At 46.0% G+C, this 18,954-nt stretch overlaps 2 protein-coding genes and 1 pseudogene across 8 annotated transcripts in view; 2 read left to right on the forward strand and 1 right to left on the reverse strand.

Annotated features, from left to right (window-relative positions):
• RLBP1 (retinaldehyde binding protein 1) overlaps nucleotides 1-620 on the forward strand; it is a 104,157-nt gene extending 103,537 nt beyond the window's left edge. Inside the window, exon 10 of the mRNA XM_021940847.2 lies at nucleotides 272-620. Coding sequence (XP_021796539.2) covers nucleotides 272-295 — 24 coding nt within the window. The 3' untranslated portion in view covers nucleotides 296-620. The remainder of the gene's footprint in view (nucleotides 1-271) is intronic.
• Nucleotides 621-3,318: 2,698 nt separating this feature from the next.
• Nucleotides 3,319-18,954, reverse strand: part of ABHD2 (abhydrolase domain containing 2) — a 118,497-nt gene continuing 102,861 nt past the window's right edge. For 2 of the 6 annotated variants that reach the window (XM_009210891.4, XM_017960910.3), the window contains exons 8-11: nucleotides 18,113-18,223; nucleotides 15,268-15,337; nucleotides 13,077-13,161; nucleotides 10,416-10,938 (exon numbers count right to left, since the gene is read on the reverse strand). In XM_009210891.4, the coding sequence (XP_009209155.1) occupies nucleotides 10,742-10,938; nucleotides 13,077-13,161; nucleotides 15,268-15,337; nucleotides 18,113-18,223 (463 nt within the window). In that variant the 3' untranslated portion in view covers nucleotides 10,416-10,741. Of the gene's footprint in view, nucleotides 10,939-13,076; nucleotides 13,162-15,267; nucleotides 15,338-18,112; nucleotides 18,224-18,954 lie in introns of all 6 variants that reach the window. The other 4 variants (XM_009210892.4, XM_017960913.3, XM_031668372.1 and 1 more) reach the window with 3 other exon arrangements.
• On the forward strand, nucleotides 3,694-5,261 carry LOC101023524 (annotated as a pseudogene). Its single transcript, XR_001904564.3, has one exon. The product of XR_001904564.3 is annotated as a vesicle-associated membrane protein-associated protein A pseudogene (transcript).

Genomic DNA, 18,954 nt, shown 5'->3' on the forward strand with positions numbered 1-18,954 from the left:
TCAATACCAGCCTGAGCAACACAGCAAGACTCTGTTCCTATAAAAAAAAAATCAGCCAAATGCAGTGTAGTTTTAGCTACTAGAGGCTGAGGCAGGAGGATCTCAAGTCTGGGAGTTCAAAGCTGCCTGAGCCATGATCACACTACTGCTCTCCTATTAATGGGCAACAGAGTGAGACCCTGAGAGAGGAGAGAGAGAGAGAGAGAGAGAGAGAGAGAGAGAGAGAAGGCAATCAATGCTTACAAAACAGTGGTTGTCTACCTCCCTGCAGGTGTCTGAAATGTGCACTGCCTAAACCCTGTATGTTGACATATGGAGGTGAGGATATGGAGGAACCCACTCTAGTAAGTATTCATATCTGTGGGTTTAAAGGCAAACTTTGCACGTGAGCAGAGAACAGAGAAGAAGGCTGCAGGAGCCCTGTGGGAAGACCGCAGCTGATAGGCTAAATGTCCCAGAACTTTTTCCGCTGTGGGGCTGTGCCTGGAAGTTGCCTTGCCAGTAGGCAGGACACGTAGTACACCTTGATTTCTCAAGGTGGCCACATATGAAGAAGGAAGAGACAAAGATAAGGGTTTGAAGGTGCACACAACGTGGCTCTTCAGCACTTCTGAGCCCAGGAATGTTTTTGGAAACTATAACCAGGCCGGGCTCCACTTTCCTTGAAGTCCATCAGTTAGATACCTTGGTGTGGAGCTGGACCACGTCAGACACTTTTCTAGTAGTTTCTACCTTGGAGATGACGTATGAGTGGCAACCAAACAGATAAAGCCAAAACCACTGTCCAAAGTAACAACGGCACTCTGAAAAATATCATCTGAACCTCTCAATTATCCTGAGGTAGGCATTTTTAGTATAATTATTCCCATAGGAAAATAAATAAATAAATAAATAAATAAATAAATAAATAAATAAATAAAGGTTAAATTCTGCTTAGGATCAAAGAGCTAGAAATGGCGAGGATGGGACCCTGACCCAGCACCTCTGGCTCCAAATCTCTTTGGCTCTGTTACCACTCATGCTTTGTCTCCAATGTTTGTTTTATTTATTTCTGGGGGTGGGAGAGGTGCAGGTAGGAGAAGGGAGAAGAAACAATGACATGAGAATTTCATATATTTCAGGTTAATTTCACCAACTATCATCAGATGATGAGGAAATGACTTTAAGAGGAAACCGGCCGGGCGCGGTGGCTCAAGCCTGTAATCCCAGCACTTCGGGAGGCCGAGACGGGCGGATCACAAGGTCCGGAGATCGAGACCATCCTGGCTAACATGGTGAAACCCCGTCTCTACTAAAAAATACAAAAAACTAGCCGGGCGCCGTGGTGGGCGCCTGTAGTCCCAGCTACTCGGGAGGCTGAGGCAGGAAAATGGCGTAAACCCGGGAGGCGGAGCTTGCAGTGAGCTGAGATCCGGCCACTGCACTCCAGCCTGGGCGACAGAGCGAGACTCCATCTCAAAAAAAAAAAGAGGAAACCAGTCGTTAGTAGAGATGCTGGGGTAAATGTGGTAGGCAGCATGAATCAAAAGGAAGGTGTGGGTGACACAAAGCCACATGGAGAGAGGTGTTTAATTTAGCCCCTTTGGGGAGGGGTTCACCAGTCCGAGGCCAAATTGCCTGTCATGTCTTTCAACCACTCCCATACAGGGCAGCACTTTCATGGAACTCCCTCTAAAGATACCCAAGAGAGAAGTGAGGAGGGGAGGCTGTCATATGAAGGGCCATCCAGTTAGGTGTTTTATCTTCACCAAGGGAAAGTACTCCCCATAGGACTAGAGCAGAGAGGCCTGTTAATGAAAGGTAAAATAAAAAATAGCATGACTGGGGCAGTGAGTGAGGTGTCACTGAGCACAAATGCTGTACGGCTGCCACAGGAGAGGGCAGCTGTGTGCTACTGGTCCTGCCTGACCACACTGGCATGCAGCTGGCACTGACCGGCCTAATGCCCTGGACCTCAAATCTCTTCCATGTAGTCTTTCCATAGGTAGTATTCTTTGCAAGCTGGTTTTCTTGGGCCAAAATAGTCTGGCTATTTTGTGGGGGATATGAATCGAGGGGAAGCTTGCTTACCAGAGAGGCATGAAGTTTGAAATTTGGCACTGGGCATTTTTAGGTCTTGTTAATGCAAATCTTCTAAAGCTAACACTCCCCACCCTGCCTAACTTGACAAAGGTTTTGTGTGGCCGAGGAGGGAAGGGAGCTGTGAGTGTCTCTTGGGGTTGGTACAACCTTCCTGGCTGAGCCAGTGCTTGGTCCTGGGAGACCTTAGCTTGGGTTCAGACAGATTCAAGTAAGAAACCACCACCAGCACCCAACCAACCCAATATAATCTTAACTTGGGAAATGTTCACTTAGTTTTTTGTTTTTTGTTTTTTTTTTTGAGATGGGAGTTTCACTCTTGTGCCCAGGCTGCAGTGCAGTGGCGCGATCTTGGCTCACCACAACCACCGCCTCCTGGGTTCAAGTGATTCTCCTGCCTCAGCCTCCCGAGTAGCTGGGATTATAGGCATGTGCCACCACGCCCAGCTAATTTTGTATTTTTAGTAGAGACAGGGTTTCTCCATGTTGGTCAGGCTGGTCTTGAACTCCCGACCTCAGGTTCGCCTCAGACCTGGCCCGGTCTCCCAAAGTGCTGGGATTACAGGCGTGAGCCACCGCACCCGGCCTCACCTAGTCTTTTCAAAGAACATTATTGGAAAAGCCTACAAATCACACATGGCAAGCACCATTTACACCTTGCCTTGCATTTTGTCTTCATGATTCACTTTTAAGAAATGATTAAAACACTGAGGCTGGGCATGGTGCTCACAGCTATAATTCCAACACTTTGGTAGGCCAAGGCAGGAGGACTGCTTGAACTTAAGTTTGAGACCAGCCTGGGCAACACAGCAAAAAACTAAAAACTAAAAAATTAGCCAGGTACAGTAGCAAGTCCCTGTAGTCCCAGGGGCTACTCGGGAGGCTAAGGCAGGAGGATTGCTTGAGCCCAAGAGGTCAAGGCTGCAGTGAGCTGTGATCATGCCACTGCACTCCAGCCTGGGCCACAGAGCAAGAATCTGTCTCTAAAAAATAAAAAAGTAGAAAACAGATACTTCACTTATTTTAGTTCTTGGCTTTCTTGCCTGGAGAAGATGGGGTTGTGAAGATGCTTGTGGCCCTGTCAAGGTTTTGGTATTTGTTTGCGAAGATGGACTAACATCAATTGTGGTGCAAAAATGGGGTTTTGTGTATTTCCATTAATCTCATACTTTGGTGAAGACACAGGAAGAATCCTTTCAGATGGAAAACTGCCACTATACAAAGGACACATAGCCACACCACATTTTTAGTCTTTATTTTTTAAGTAAATTCCATTGAATCAAATATAACAAAATTACAGTTTTTGTTTGTAATGATCTTTGTTCACCACCACACAATCATAGTAGAATCGAAAGTAATATGAGAACATAAAATGATCAAGGACATCATTGTTTAGTATAATTTCTTATTAAAGGTAAATATCCCCATATTTAGAAAAAATTGCATTGCTAGTTGCAAATCTTAAACACCTCAATGCTGAAGGATCCTGTATTTCCCCCCCAAAGATCCAGCAGCACAGAGGCTTTCAGAACACAAACTCAAAAATATAGTATTTTCAGGGCAGCATTTTAAGTTTCAGAAACCCAAACAAAACAAAACAAAACAAAATCAGAATTAGGAATGTGAAAGTGATGGTTCTCAAAAAGTCAATCTGGAAGCAGATCTGCCAACATAAGAATGTGGTTGAACAGAGTCTAACCAGGAAAAGGAGAGATGCAAACTCGCTCCCCCTCCCCCCTCGCCATCGTTCCCGCCCCCAGCGAGCAAACCGCCACCCTGCTCTGTGCTGTCTCTCTGATGGCGTCCACCTCCGGGGCCATGGCGAAGCACGAGCAGATCCCGGTCCTCGACCTGCCCACAGCCCTCAAATTCAAAGGCCCCTTCACAGATGTAGTCACTATAAATCTTAAATTGCAAAATCCATCGGATAGAAAAGTGTGTTTCAAAGTGAAGACTACAGCGCCTCACCAGTACTGTGTGAGGCCCAACGGTGGAATTATTGACCCAGGGTCAACTGTGACTGTTTCAGTAATGCTACAGCCCTTTGACTATGATCCGAATGAAAAGAGTAAACACAAGTGTATGGTACAATTTTTGCTCCACTGAACACTTCAGATATGGAAGTTGTGTGGAAAGAGGCAAAACCTGACGAATTAATGGATTCCAAATTGAGATGTGTATTTGAAATGCCCAATGAAAATGATAAATTGAATGACATGGAACCTAGCAAAGCTGTTCCACTGAATGCATCTGAACAAGATGGACCCATGCCAAAACCACACAGTGTTTCACTTAATGACACCGCAACAAGGAAACTAACAGAAGAGTGTAAAAGACTTCAGGGAGAAATGATGAAGCTATCAGAAGAAAATCGACACCTGAGAGATGAAGGTTTAAGGCTCAGAAAGGTAGCACATTTGGATAAACCTGGATCAACCTCAACTGCATCCTTCAGAGATGTCACCAGTCCTCTTCCTTCACTTCTTGTTGTAATTGCAGCCATTTTCATTGGATTCTTTGTTTTTTGGAGACGGAGTCTCACTCTTGTCCCCCAGGCTGGAGTGCAGTGGCATGATCTCGGCTCACTGCAACCTGTCTCCTGGGTTCAAGCAATTCTCCCACCTCAGCCTCCCTAGTAGCTGGGATTACAGGCGCCCACCACCACACCCAGCTAATTTTTGCATTTTTAGTAGAGACGGGGTTTCACCATGTTGGCCAGGTTGGTCTCGAACTCCTAACCTCAGGTGATCCACCCGCCTTGGCCTCCAAAGTGCTGGGATTACAGGCGGGAGCCACCATGCCCGGCCTTCATTGGATTCTTTCTAGTGAAATTCATCTTGTAGAGTGAAGCATACAAAGTGCTATTTCTTTTTTTTTTTCTTGACCAGAAAAAGATTTGTTTACCTACCATTTCATTGGTAGTATGGCCTGCGGTGACCATTTTCTTTTGTGTGTGTACAGCGCCATATAGGCTTTGCGTTTAATGATCTCTTATGGTGAGAAAACACAATAAAAACAAACTGTTTGGCTACTGGACAAATTGTATATTACCAGATCATCACTAGCAGGTTTCAGTTGCACATTCAATCCTTTATGAAATTCATAAAGAATTGTTCTGGGAAGTGGGGAGCGCCTCTGCCCAGCCCCCATCCCGTCTGGGAAGTGAGAAGCCTTTCTGCTTGGCCGCCCACCCTCCGGGAAGTGAGGAGCGCTTCTGCCAGGCCCCTGCCCCATCTGGGAAGTGAGGAGGGCCTCTGCCTGGGGGCTGCCCATCTGGGAAGTGAGAAGCGCGCCTGTCTGGCCGCCCACCCTCTGGGAAGTGAGCAGCGCTCTTCCTGGCTGGCTGCCCACCCTCTGGGAAGCAAGGAGCGCCTCTGCCCAGCTGTCCCACCATCTTGGAAGTGAGGCACACCTCTGCCCGGCCCCTGCCCTGTCTGGGAAGTGAGGAGTGTCTCTGTCCGGCCACTGTACCTTCTGGGAAGTGAGGAATGCCTCTGCCTGGCCACCCACCATCTGGGAAGTGAGGCACGCCTCTGCCTGGCTGCTGCACTGTCTGGGAAGTGAGGAGCGTCTCTGCCTGGCTGTTGCACTGTCTGGGAAGTGAGGAGCGCCTCTGCCTGGCTGCTGCACTGTCTGGGAAGTGAGGCACGCCTCTTCCTGGCTGCTGCACTGTCTGGGAAGTGAGGAGCGCCTCTGCCTGGCTGCTGCACTGTCTGGGAAGTGAGGACGCCTCTGCCTGGCTGTTGCACTGTCTGGGGAAGTGAGGTGCTGCCTCACCTGGGCTGCTGCCCCCACTGGGAAGTGAGGGAGCCTGCCCGGCTGCTGTGCAACCCTCCAAGTGTGAAGTGACAGCCTTATGTGTGATCTTTTTGCTCTCCCCAAGTTTGCATTTTCGACATTAATAATAGTTTACTTTTTAAATAAAAGTTTTAAATTGGAGAATAAAAAAAAACTAACTTCAGCTTCTTATTATTGGAGATGCATGAAAGCTCTACCCACATACATGCTAGGAAAAACAGTTCAGAAAACACGGGGGGCTGACTCTTCCAAAAGAAGCAGCTGTCTACTCTGCAGCCTACTTCCAAGGGCCACTGTAAGAGGAAGCCTGGGCTGCAGCATTCGGAGGTAGCAGCAGCAGAGCCGGGAAGGAAGCAGGCCTTGCCTTGTGTGGCATTCCAGTTCCCTCTGTCAGCAGGGGCCAGATGCCCCTTCCTTAGCTTCAACTACAATTTGGCAAAAGCAATTCTAGGGTAACTGGGGGCAGTAGGGGCGTGAGGGGTTTACTTCCCTCTGCTTAGATAACAGAGGTAGAAGAAACACTTTCCATCAATTGCTTGGCCTCTAAATGCCACAGGCAGGCTACTTTTCATGGCTTTTCAAAGCATCCAAGCAATCCAAAGTGGCTTTGAACAGCAGAGTAAGGCCAAGAAGGGTAAAAAGGGGCCAGAGCTGAGGTGTTTGGGCCAGTTCTGGATCACTCATATTGTTGAGGGAGGGATGGGAGCATAAGATAACAAGAAGCCTCAGTCCACTTGAGGAAATTCTCTGGTTTTGCTGCAGTTTCGCTTCAAACTTCCACAGCAGAAGAATTTGAATTCTAATGACACAATATTGTTGTAATACCAGGGATTCTCTAGAGGCAAGTTAAGGCTTTCTGGGCAAAGAAAACAATTCCAGATGATATTGTGACAGAATGCTACAGTGAAATGCTTCTTAATGACTCTCCTGTCCTGCCTAAAGGACAAAGACCTATGAGTGACTTCAACTTGACGTGATGTTTCAGTGATCTTTACTTCAGCTCTAAGTCGGAATCAATGGCACAGGAAAAGAAAAGCCTCTTACATCTCAGACATCTGCTTGCCGAGCAAACACAAACAAGAACATGTGTATTGTTTCTCAGGAGCTGGCAAAATAGATCTCAAGCCACACAGTTACAAAGAGAGCTCTCATTCAGATGCCGGGCATAGAAGCTCAGCTACCCAGACAGTTCAGCTTTAATGAAGACTGTAGTTTTAGAATGAAAGCCTGAACAGGAAGGATTTCTGCCCTGGGAATTCTCAGTGCTCTGCCTGAGTCACACTGGAGGATGGAGATAGGCTCCTCATTCCAGCGGCCAGCACCTGCCACAGTCACAAGACCACCCTCAGAATAGCAAGGATCTTACGATGACAATGGGGACTCTGAAGAGAAGCCAGTCAAAGACACAGGGCTTTGGACAAGATCAAGGGTCTTCACCAGGAAAGCTTAATGCAGAAGTCCCTCCCTCCAAGTCCCCTCAGCATGAGCCTTGAGCCTTGACATAGTTGTTTCCACTTGCAAGGGCTGGAGAAGCCAAGTTCACACTGATGTTCAGCAATGTTCAAGCAAATGATGTGTAAATAGATTAAATGGTCTTAGAGATGGTCTAAGAGGAGGGAACAGGCTCAGAGAGGTGAGGTGATTTGCCCATGATCCAATGTGAATTAGAGACCATTAGGACAAGAACTCAGGTATATTTCCACTCTTATGGTGACTCATAAGGTTCCCAGTAAGCGTAAAATGCTGCAGAGAGGAGAATATTGCAACCAACAGCTTTCTGCTTTCACTCTGCTCTGGAATCATTCGTGTAAACTCACAGCAGGAAAAGATAACAGTTTTCTTCAAGTCTGTTAAACTCACTTCTAACATAAAAACATTAAAGAAACTTGACACAATTTTTTGAGTCAGTTAAACCTAATTTGACTGGAATCAGTTACTTATAAGTATCTTCAAATTGCTTATGAGACACGGAGTACTACAGGAGAGATGTGGGTGCTTCTCCCCATTGGTTTTTAACACATTATTCCTGCAGTGGAATTGTCCGGTTGATGCAATTTATAACCTCAATTTGATTCTAAAATATAATATTCAAATACTCTTTAAAAATTCAGCCTTGTTTTCGCCCAAATAGAACCTTACTAGCAAAAGGGGGATTCATATAATCATCAGAAATGAATGACTTTGGGAAGAAAGGCAAGGACACCTGGAGGAAGGAAAAAGGATGACCTATGTAATAAACTGCCACTCCCTCATTTACCAGGCAAGTTTGCAGCTCTGTAAATTCAATGCCTCTGTGCTCTCATTCAGGGACAAACAAGAATTCTCCTGTAAGACAGCCACAGTCACATTCGCATTTCCATGCCTAAGAGCCTGAAGCTTGAACAAAGGGCTTCAGTTAATTTCATGTGAGCCAAAATGGAATGTGAGTGCCATTCAGAGTCACACACTAAAAAGATTTCAGCTGGGACATTGGCTCCCACAGTCCTGGGGGAGCAAATTCCGGTTGTGTAGCAACAAAGGCTATGCTGCCAGCCCTGCCTGTCCTCCACAGGGGCCACCAGGACTGCCATGCAGACCAGGCTCCACCCTCCCCCACGCCGGTTTGTGTGACAACAGGGCTGTCTTTTCTCTTCCCAAATTTCTGAATGGAGCTAGTACCTGGGCCAGCCACTATGCTGTCAGAATAGGTTAAGGGGTGTGGCCTCAGGCATATGAAAGGAGCCTCTCGCTCTTCCGTGGTAGTGATTCAATCCTAGGATGTTATTGCTTGGTTTACCTATTCTCATAAAAAGCCTTGAGAAATGAAGGTAGTAGTGGCAGAAATATGACTATCAATCGTCAGGATCACAGCTGTAGTTGGGTGAAGGGAAAAGTACAGAGGAGAGGGAATAGCTTCCAAATTGAGGGGTAAAGTGCCAGTCTGTGCTAAAAGAACACGAAAAGGAAATGTATTAGAGAAATAATACACTGGGGGGAAAGTCATAATGATAGAGGTTGGCGAGTGTCAGAAATTATACCAAAGCAAAGTTGAGACCACAGAAATCTCAATTTTCTGAGACAAGGGCTGTTTTTGATGTTATTCAGATGATTTGGTGATTGTCAGAAAACAACTTCTTCAGGTTACGGACGTTCCCGTCACAGTCACTTGGACCCGTGCCCAAACCACACCCACCTGTGGCCCTGAGGGTTGGCACTCAGGTGCTCAGGTGGCTCCTTTGATCCCTGAAACATCCATGCAGACCCACTACTTATATTACAGTCTGTCCTGGAGTCAAAGGAGATGAAGGAGGGAAACTATCTTTTTAAAGTATCCAGGCAATTTTACTCATAGTTCTCTTTAGTTCCAGATAGCAACTGCTGATTTTTCAAAGTGCAGGGTTTTTAGATATTCAAGTACCACAGGATCGGAGAAAAGGAGTACTTGAAACCTAGAGTTGTGTTTTCACTTCAGAAGACACACTTTGGAAACACCTATCCAACAGACTACAAATATAGGCTATTAAATTAAAAATCTGGTTTCAAAATAATACCCACTTAGGTTGGAAATATCTGTCTCCAAACTCAGGTCCAACTTTTGAATTGTTTGGTATCAAAAAGCAAAGTTGGAGGAACTTGGGTTTAAAAACTAAAATTACAAGTGAGTGCTTAAAAAAAAAAAAAACAAAAAAAACACCAAAACATCTTTTTATCAAATAAGGGACACACACACACACAAAAGGCAAATGATGATATCTACATGCTTAGACTGGGAGAGCAGCTCCCAGGCTCCCCTGGAGGGATGTTCTCTCAAACCTCAGTAAACTGAGTTTGTCATTGAACTTTGAACCTGGTAGTGAGCTCAGCAATCTACCTGGTCCAAGTCCCCCATTTTAGAGGTGAAGAAACTGAAGTCCACAGGGACTTTGTTGAGGGTGAAAAGCTGAGCCAGGGCACAGCCCAGATGCTCAGCCCACCCAGAGCCCTTCTGAGCCATCACACTGTGGTCACACGATGGCAGCTCCATAGCTGGCCTTGCTGCTCTGGAGACCATGGGAGCTAGGGGATACCCCTGACTGATTATGAATTCCAATAAAATGAGCTATGAAGATGTTTCCAATTCAAGGGCGCTGTTGAACAGCATTTCCAAAATTTGCTTGGTGATGAGAATCATCTGGGGCACTTGTCAAAAATTAAAATCCCCAGGCTCCTTCCCAGACCCAGTGAATCAGCCTCTCCGAGGGGAGGGACCTGGGAGGCTGAATTTTTAACAAGTGCCCCATGTAACTCTCAGCAGCAGCAAAGTGTAGGGAAATGATCTTAGAAGATAGGGTGAAAACTTGGCTTGTGACTCAAAGGAATTTCCTTTGCCATTTAAGAAGCCACACTCTGGCCTGGGAAGCCTGGCTTCTCAGGCTTCCAAGCTAAGCTGTGTCTTCAGCATTGGCCTGGAAGGGTGAGCTCTTTTTAAGGTCTACGTAAGGACACATACCAACCACCACAAAATGACATACACCCTTCACTGTTCTCAGGGAAAAGCCTTTTGGTGGCAAAGCAAAATTGCTATTCAGACACATTTTTAATAGGCAAACTAGATGTACTTGGCTTAAAAGCAACCAGATGCTGAAACTGGACAGAGGGCAAGAACTCTGTCACTTGTCACCATGACTAACAATGCAATGGAGAAAACCAGTAACTAAGCACAAAAATAGGCTGGAGCTCCCAGGAAGAGCTGCCTACTCCGAGACAGGTGTGCATGGTGGGTGCCCCCTGCTGATGGTGTGAGGTCAGATCCAGGTCACTGAGGGAGATGGGAGACCTGAAACAGGGGGTGAGGGGACGCAGCTTCCAGAGGAGGGCTGCTGGAGCATGCCAGAGTCCGGAGGCCTCACTCCAGGTCAGCCTCCACCTGCTCCGTGTCAGAGCACTGTGACTTGTTACGCTCCCATTGGCAAATGGCGTTGGCGTACTCCACCACCAGCTTATCCATCCATGTGAGGGGCTCCGGGAACAGCACAGAGCCCTCAAAGAAGCCCAGGTGGCCCCCATGCAGAGGCAGCACAAACATGACGTTCTCTCGTTTCTCTGCAGGGGAAAGGCAGCTGAGTGAGTTACTGTTCTCTAGTTTGCTCCAGGACAGGAGGTGCAGAGGTGAGCTGGCTAGGGTAGCCTGGGCTTTCCCCACAGGGGTAGTCACCTAAGTGGGCATTCAATCTCTACTCACTCTGCCTTGTTCAACAAAGAGGGGGCAGGCAAGACAGTGGCACCTAGCAGGTTTTAGAATACAGCTTGGCTTGGAGCTGAATGGGCACCAGCTTACACCCAGGCTGGCCCAGATGAATTAAATCAGAATCTCTGGGGTGGGAGGTTGAGGAGGAGTGAGGGAGGGGAATTCCCAAGTGTTGGTATTGCTCAAGCTCCCCAGGTGATTCAATGTGTTTCCTAACTTTGTGAGTCGGAATCACTGAGGATATCTTATTAAAATGCAGATTTTGATTTAATAAGCCTGAAGGGGGAGCTGAGATTCTCCAGTTCTAAAAAGCTCCCAGGTGATTCCCATGCTAGCGGTGGGGGCTGGGCTCTGAGTAGGGATTCGTGGCATTTACAGTATCATTTGCTAGAGAACAAGGAGAATTCAACGGAGTCAATGATTTTTCACTACAGACATTTATCTTCAAGATTGGTTTTTTTGTTTTTTTGAGACGGAGTCTCGCTGTGTCACCCAGGCTGGAGTGCAGTGGCACGATCTCGGCTCACTGCAAGCTCCGCCTCCTGGGTTCACGCCATTCTCCTGCCTCAATCTCCCAAGTAGCTGGGACTACAGGCGCCCGCCACCATGCCCGGCTAATTTTTTTATTTTTTTAGTAGAGACGGGGTTTCACTGTGTTAGACAGGATGGTCTTGATCTCCTGACCTCATGATCCACCCGTCTTGGCCTCCCAAAGTGCTGGGATTACAGGCGTGAGCCACCGCGCCCGGCCTATCTTCAAGATTCTTAAAGCTGCATGTTGTGTTAAAAGATGCCTAAGCTCTCAACGCCACATGCTAAGTGGTCATCCTGAAAAATAATAACCTAGAGCTTAACTTTATTTTTGATTTTTGATTTTTTTGAGACAGAAAAAATTACTGCAACCTCCACTCCTGGGTTCAAGCGATTCTTATGCCTCAGTCTCTCCAGTAGCATGTACCACCATGCCCAGCTAATTTTTGTACTTTTAGTAGAGATGGGGTTTCACCATGTTGGCCAGACTGATCTCAAACTCCTGACTTCAAGTGATCCGCCTACCTCGGCCTCCCAAAGTGCTGGGATTTATAGGCATGAGTTACCACACTCGACCCAGTTGCTTCTATTTTTATGTTTAAAGCAGATGGAGAGGCTATCACAAGAGATAGCAGAACAGGATTTTTTGTTTTGCTTTTCAAGTCAAATTTTATTTTTTTTTAATATTTATTTATTTTTAGAGACAGAATCTTGCTCTGTTGCCCAGGCTGGAGTGCAGTGACACAATCACAGCTTGCTGCAGCCTTGAACTCCTGGACTCAAGTGATCTTCCTGCCTCAGCCTCCTGAGTAGCTAGGACTACAGGCATGTGCCACCAGGTCCAGCCAATTTTTTTTTTTTTTTAGACAGAGTCTCGCTCTGTCACCCAGGCTGGAGTGCAGTGGCGCAATCTCGGTTCACTGCAAGCTCTGCCTCCCAAGTTCATGCCATTCTCCTGCCTCAGCCTCCCCATGTCCAGCTAATTTTCAAGTTTTTTGTAGAGGTAGGGTCTTACTATATTGCCCAGGCTTGTCTCGAACTCCTGGCCTCAAGTGATCCTCCCACTGCAACCTCACAAAGTGCTAGGATTACAGGTGTTAGTCACCGTACCTAGTCCCGAATTTTAAATCTAAATATCTCTTTATGTCAAACTCTCAAACTTAAGGGAACCCTAACCCTGAGATAATTTCACAGAACATCAGGTGATTCCCCAGAGCCCTACTGGCTATGAATATACATGGTGGTCCTGTCTCATGCCCTGGGAGGAACATGAGGGGAGCCTGATGCCCAGGCCCCATCATAGCCCGAGGACTATCAGGCTACACAAAATAAGAACACTGACTGCTATGAGATGTCTTTCCCTAAAGAGGGTGTCTCAGGAGATGACAGCATAGTGAAGGTGACAGAATTTACTGTGGCAATTTGCTGAGCTGCTGAGAGGGCAGTAGGAAGAAACACTTACCTGAAAGAGATTTTGGAATGGTTAGAAGACTTTCATGCACCAACGGATCGTCAGCTGCATTAACTAGCATGAGAGGAACATAAATCTGCAACAAGAAAATAAAGCAGAATTAAATGACTGATTCCCATTTTCAGACCCCATTGATTCAAGGCTCAAACTCACTGCTGGACATATTTTTGAAGCAAAGGGAAGAGGGTCACAGTTCAGCTTGCTGAACAGGTAGAGTAAGGACGCCTTGTATTCTCCGGCAGTGTGATGAGTTACATCTGCCATTGTGATTACTGCCCTGGAAGCAGGAGTGTGCAGAACCAAAGCTTCCTGATGATCATCAGAGTGTTTCAGATTAGCCATGCCTTTTAGGAAATGACTTGATAATGAATTATGTACATATTAATTCAGTTTATATCATGGGAAGGAAAAACGAAGTGCACTCCACACCAGACAAAAGAGATTCTAGAGGAATCTAGGCCAAGGCTGGGCACAGTGGTTCATGCCTGTAATCCCAGCACTTTGGGAGGGTAAGGTGGGAGGGCTGCTTGAGCCCAGGAGTTTGAGACCAGCCTGGGAAACATAGTGAGACCCACAACCCAGTCTCTATTTGTTAAAACAAACACAAAAACAAAAACAGAACAAATCAAAAGAATCTAGGTCAGGAGTGTGGCTCATGCCTATAGTTCCAGCTACTCAGGAGGCTGAGGCAGGAGGATCATTTGAGCCCAGGATTTCAAAGTTGTGGTGAACTATGATCACGCCACTGCACTCTAGCCTGGGAAACAGAGCAAGACCCTGTCTCTTAAAAAAAAAAAAAAAAAGAAAAAAGAAAAAGAATCTGAAGGTTGAAAACAGGAGTAGGCTGGTGGATATTGGAAAACCATTGGCAGGGTTGCATTCAACATCCACTTTACTAAAACAGCCAATAGCCTTCTTTTTCATTTTAGTGGAGATGGTACTGATAGGGAGACTCAGATGTCATTGAACAGTCATACTGAGGCAGTGAATGATTGTGCTATCCTGTAGGTCTCTGATGTTGGCTCTAGACAGCTCAACATTCCTATAATGGCTTAAATGATGACATCAAAAGTCTGATGATGCTAAACTAGGAGGGATGGCTGATAAGATAGCACAACTACAGTTCCCAGTGATCTGCTTTAGCCAGGGGAATGGTGGGCCAAACCTACAGGTGGACATTGACAAGAATAAATGGGAATTCCTGTGTTTGGATAAATAGGGGAGACTGGCTTGTTGGTCATTCAGGTTAAACAAACATATGGAGATTTTGGTTGGCCACAAACTTAATACACACAAGGTTTATTGTAGCTGCTAAAAGTTGCATTAATACAAACCAGTCTACCTTATCAACAGACACGCTCAGCTGGGCGTGGTGGCTCACGCCTGTAATCCCAGCATTTTGGGAGGCTGAGGCAGGTAGATCACGAGGTCAGGAGTTTGAGACCAGAATGACCAACATGGTGAAACCCCGTCTCTACTAAAAATACAAAAATTAGCCAGGTGTGGTGGTGCACGCCTGTAATCCTAGCTACTCAGGAGGCTGAGGCAGGAGAATCGCTTGAACCTAGGAGGTGGAGGTTATGGTGAGCAGAGACTGCGCCATTGCACTCCAGCCTGGGCGATAGAGTGAGACACCATCTCAAAAAAAAAAAAAAAAAAACCACCAAGAAAAAAGAAAAAAGAAAAAAAAGAAAAAGAAAAAGAAAAAAAATAGACATGCTCATCATCACTTTGATACAGAAACACATCAGCTTTACTCTGTGCTTTACCAGATAATGGCAGGAATTTTGAGTTCAGTCTTAGGCACTATGGTAACAAAATACAGAATGGCCAAAAGAGGGTCCCGCATGGTAAGAAACCTAGACAGATCTCATTGATCTGGCAGAAATCAGACAGGATTATGCTGTCAAAGGAAGACTAACAAAAAAGTGGGTGTTGGAGCAATTTTAAAGGCCCTCACACAGACATGGGAGCACACCAGTCTAAGGGGCAGCTCTGGGATTAATGTATGGCAGTTACAGAGGGAGAAAGTACGGTTCAATAAACAAATCCAAGCTAAAAGAACGGTTGGAGCCAGATTCCAGCTAAGCTTCCACCAGGAAAATTTAGGAGGGATATTTGTTGTATTGTGTGCGAGGCTGGATGGAGTGATGCTAATTCTGAGCCAGTGATGGTCACTCACCCTGTGCAGGTACCGCATGCAACTTTCTTCCTCATAGTATTCCTTCAGGGAGTTATAGCCATGAAACTTCCTGGAACACACCAGAAAAAGAAAAAAAGAAAAAGGATAAAACACTGGTCATAAGATCAGAATGCTGAGCCGATTATGGCTCCAGTTCCTCATGCTAACTTGTGGCATTGGTAGAGTAGACAGAGGCAGGAGTTAGGCCTGAATGCTGAGCTGATTTTATGACTGTTCCAGATCCTGCGCTAACTCATCATATCAATGTAATGTATGTAGGTAGCAAGATTCGGGGTTAAGAGCACTGGCTTTGGCATCAGGGTTCAAATCCTGCTTCGGTCATTTACTGGCTATGTGATCTTGGGCAAATGGTTCAACTTATCTGAGCCTCAGCTTCTCCTGTATAAAATGAATCTGAAGGCAAGGCCTTCCTCAATGGAACTGTGAGACTTCTGATGTTAAAGTGCTTACTACCATCATGACCCACCCAGAGTAATTACCCTGTAGTAATGGTTATCTATGTAATTATTAGTGTATGTTACATCTCTTGAGGCAGTATAAAACCAGTTGTCACTACAGATATGGAGAAACTGAAATTCAAGGACATTTACTGGAAGTTTCCTATTAACAGGGTTCTTGGTGGAGTAACAGGACCACTGTGAACTGAAATAAAATATGTATTAGATAACAGAAATGAGACTGTCATTCAAAGTTACCAATTCTGTCCCTTTATCTCTGACTACTGCTCCATATCTCTGACTACGGAGCAATAGAGATAAACTGGCAGGTAACAAAACCTTCAGTGCTCGGCATGAATGAGGGGCCGCAGCTCTGCCCTGCTCTGCTCTGTGCTCCCAGAGGCCCCACAAGGTTCATCCTGGAGCTCTGACACCAGGAGGCCCAGGCCAGAGGATCTCAAAACCTCTTTCCGACACAGATTAGGGCCTCTGACTTCTGAATGGCGGGTCTTCCTGTTCTGACTAGGGTCTTTAAGCTATCCTCCCTCCCCGAAAGCTGTGGATCTCATTAGACATCTCTGCCTGGGAATGGCCTGGAAAGCTCAGGCTGGACTATTAGGGCCCTTTTGACAGGGAGGAGGCCAAGTGTAGAGATCATTGCCAAGATGCCTGTCCTTGTGAAATCAGTTCGTTTGCAGTCTCAGCAGGCAGGGAATGCATTCTATCCCTCCAGTAGTGCTGGGATGGATCTATGAGGAGGCCACCAAGACTGGTTATGATCATAAAATTGCTACTATCCAACACTACTAAAGAGGAAAGACTTTGGAGAGTGTTTAGAAACATTCTCTTTTGGGCATAAAAAATTTAGGAGATGAATGGGAAATTTAATTTGTTTTTCTTTTTTTCTTACTACACACCGCAATACAGTCACACACCTTATCTTAAGTGAGGGTGGGTAAGATGCGTTTTTCACCTTCTGAACATACCAGCAATTTCCTAGTTTTCATTTCCTTTGAGAAACTGTTAGCAGGCATATTTCAAGGTTACTTGGTGTAAGAAGGCTACTAAAATCTCGTAAGGAAGCAAAGCAAAGCAGAGATCCTATACCCTCAGGTCAATATCTGCCTATCTATTAGATGAAGAATAATTGCTTGCTTTAAACTACATCTAAAAATATCAAATAATTTATTTTTTATTTTTTAGGGACAGGACCTTGCCCTGTTGCCTAAGTTGGGCTCCACTGCAGTGTTGTGACCATAGCTCACTGTAATCTCAAACTCATGAGCTCAAGTGATCCTCCCGTCTCAGCCTCCCAAGCAGCTGGGACTACAGGTGTGTGTGCCACTATGCCTGGCTATTTTTATTTTTCAATTTTTTTTGTAGAGACAGGGACTTGCTATGTTGCCCAGGCTGGTCTCAAACTCCTCACCTCACGTGATCCTCCAGCCTCAGCCTCCCAAAGTGCTGGAATTACAGGCATGAGCCACTGTTCCTGGCCTCAAATGATTGTTAAATAAAAAGGATCACGTCTTTAAAGAGAATGATGAGGTCAGAAGTCAACTTTTCCTTTTTCAGCTAAGGGTAACCTCAATCAGAATCTACTGGTACCAGGAAAGAAGACACTGTCAAGATTGCAACCTCAGGTGCCTGGAGGAGAGAGGCAGGTAGAGTAGATGAATGAAGTGGGCAGTATTTGTGTCTCACACTCAGGGGAGTCTCCATGCCCCAAAGTAAGAGGCTCTGTTCATTTTGCTTGAAACACACAGCCCTCTTGGTCTATCTTCTGTTTTCCTACTTTTTTTTTTTAATTTTGAGAAGGGTCTTGCTGTGTCGCCCTGGCTGGAGTGTAATGGCATGAACACGGCTTATTGCAGCCTCAACTTCCTGGGCTCAAGCGATCTTCCCCCATGGCCTCCTAAATCCTCCTAGGATTACAGGCGTGAGACACTGCCCCCAGCCAGTTTTTCTATTCCTGTTAGAGACACAGAGAAGTACAAGAAATACTTCCTTTGCCTTTTACTCCACTGCAAATGCAGATTAATGTGGCACCTGACACTTGCCCTGTTGTTGAGGCAGGACAGGTAGGGTGAAGACTGCCCACGCTAGGGCCTGCACGCCCCAGTTCCTTGAATCAAGCTAACTATGCTTTGTAGGAATGCAGAATGGGTCGTCAGATCCTTTTCCTATTTTCCAGGAGAAACTAGACATTTAAATGTTCCTGTGAAATCTTCTGTTTTTAAACACTAGACACTTACTTAAAGGGAAAAAAAAGCACCCTTAACACTAAAGTAGGCAGAGCAAAGCACTAGTGCTAGGCAGAGCTGACCTGCAGCCTCCCGCCTGGCACCCTGCCCCAGAGCGTCTCTCTCCCGCCTGCGCGGACATACCTCATCACATTGTCATCAATCTGCATCAGGGATGTTGCTGTGTAGAGCCGGCTCAAGTCCGTGTCCTCCAGGCTCTGGGGTTTCTTAACGTGGTCTCCAAAAAGAGCTTGCCTAGAGCAAACAAAAGCAAACAGAGATTAAGATGTGGGGGATAAACAACCACAGCAGAGCCTGCTTCCTTGCCAGAGCAAGCCAGGAGGCAGAGCCACTGTGGTCAGTTAGAAATAGAATCTTTAACCTTTGGAACATCCCAGAGGATGAGCTGGCGCTGTTGACTTTTGAATAACTGTAGAAAGATGAATGTCAAAACCTTATTTCCCTTTTCAGGGGTACCCAGACAAACTAAAGATTGGGTTTGAACCTAGTTGAATATTTAAAAACCTTCAGCACAGGGGAGGGGGACTCAAGATGGGCCCTGTGGTGAGTGGTGGGCCGTGGGCCAAGCCGTAGGGGCCTCGTCCTTACACTGTGTTGACAATGTCCCCCTTGGCAGAGACCCTTCCCCTTAATGAGCTGTTTGTGTTGCTTAACAAGGAAGACTCAGTGTGCAGGAAGGAGTGGAAAAAACCCAAACAAAAACCAAGGAAGACAAGGGTTAACTCATTTAGCATTTGGGCAAATCAACAGCTCTCTAGTGTCTCAGATAAAAGCTAACATCTATTCAGGAGAGCAATCATTTTTTTTTTTCCCCAACCCCCAAGTGGAACCAGCATTTCTATTAAGAAAAAAATCCATCTTGAGAGGATGACATTAGAGGTAGGGGTCACAACATGCCCTTTTGACCTCTCTTCCCAGCAAGGGCTCTCAGTCACACACCGAGAAGCAGACTGAGTTTGCTGAAG

Source organism: Papio anubis, chromosome 7, assembly GCF_008728515.1.
Source record: "Papio anubis isolate 15944 chromosome 7, Panubis1.0, whole genome shotgun sequence".
In the NCBI taxonomy this organism is placed as follows: Eukaryota; Metazoa; Chordata; class Mammalia; order Primates; family Cercopithecidae; genus Papio; species Papio anubis.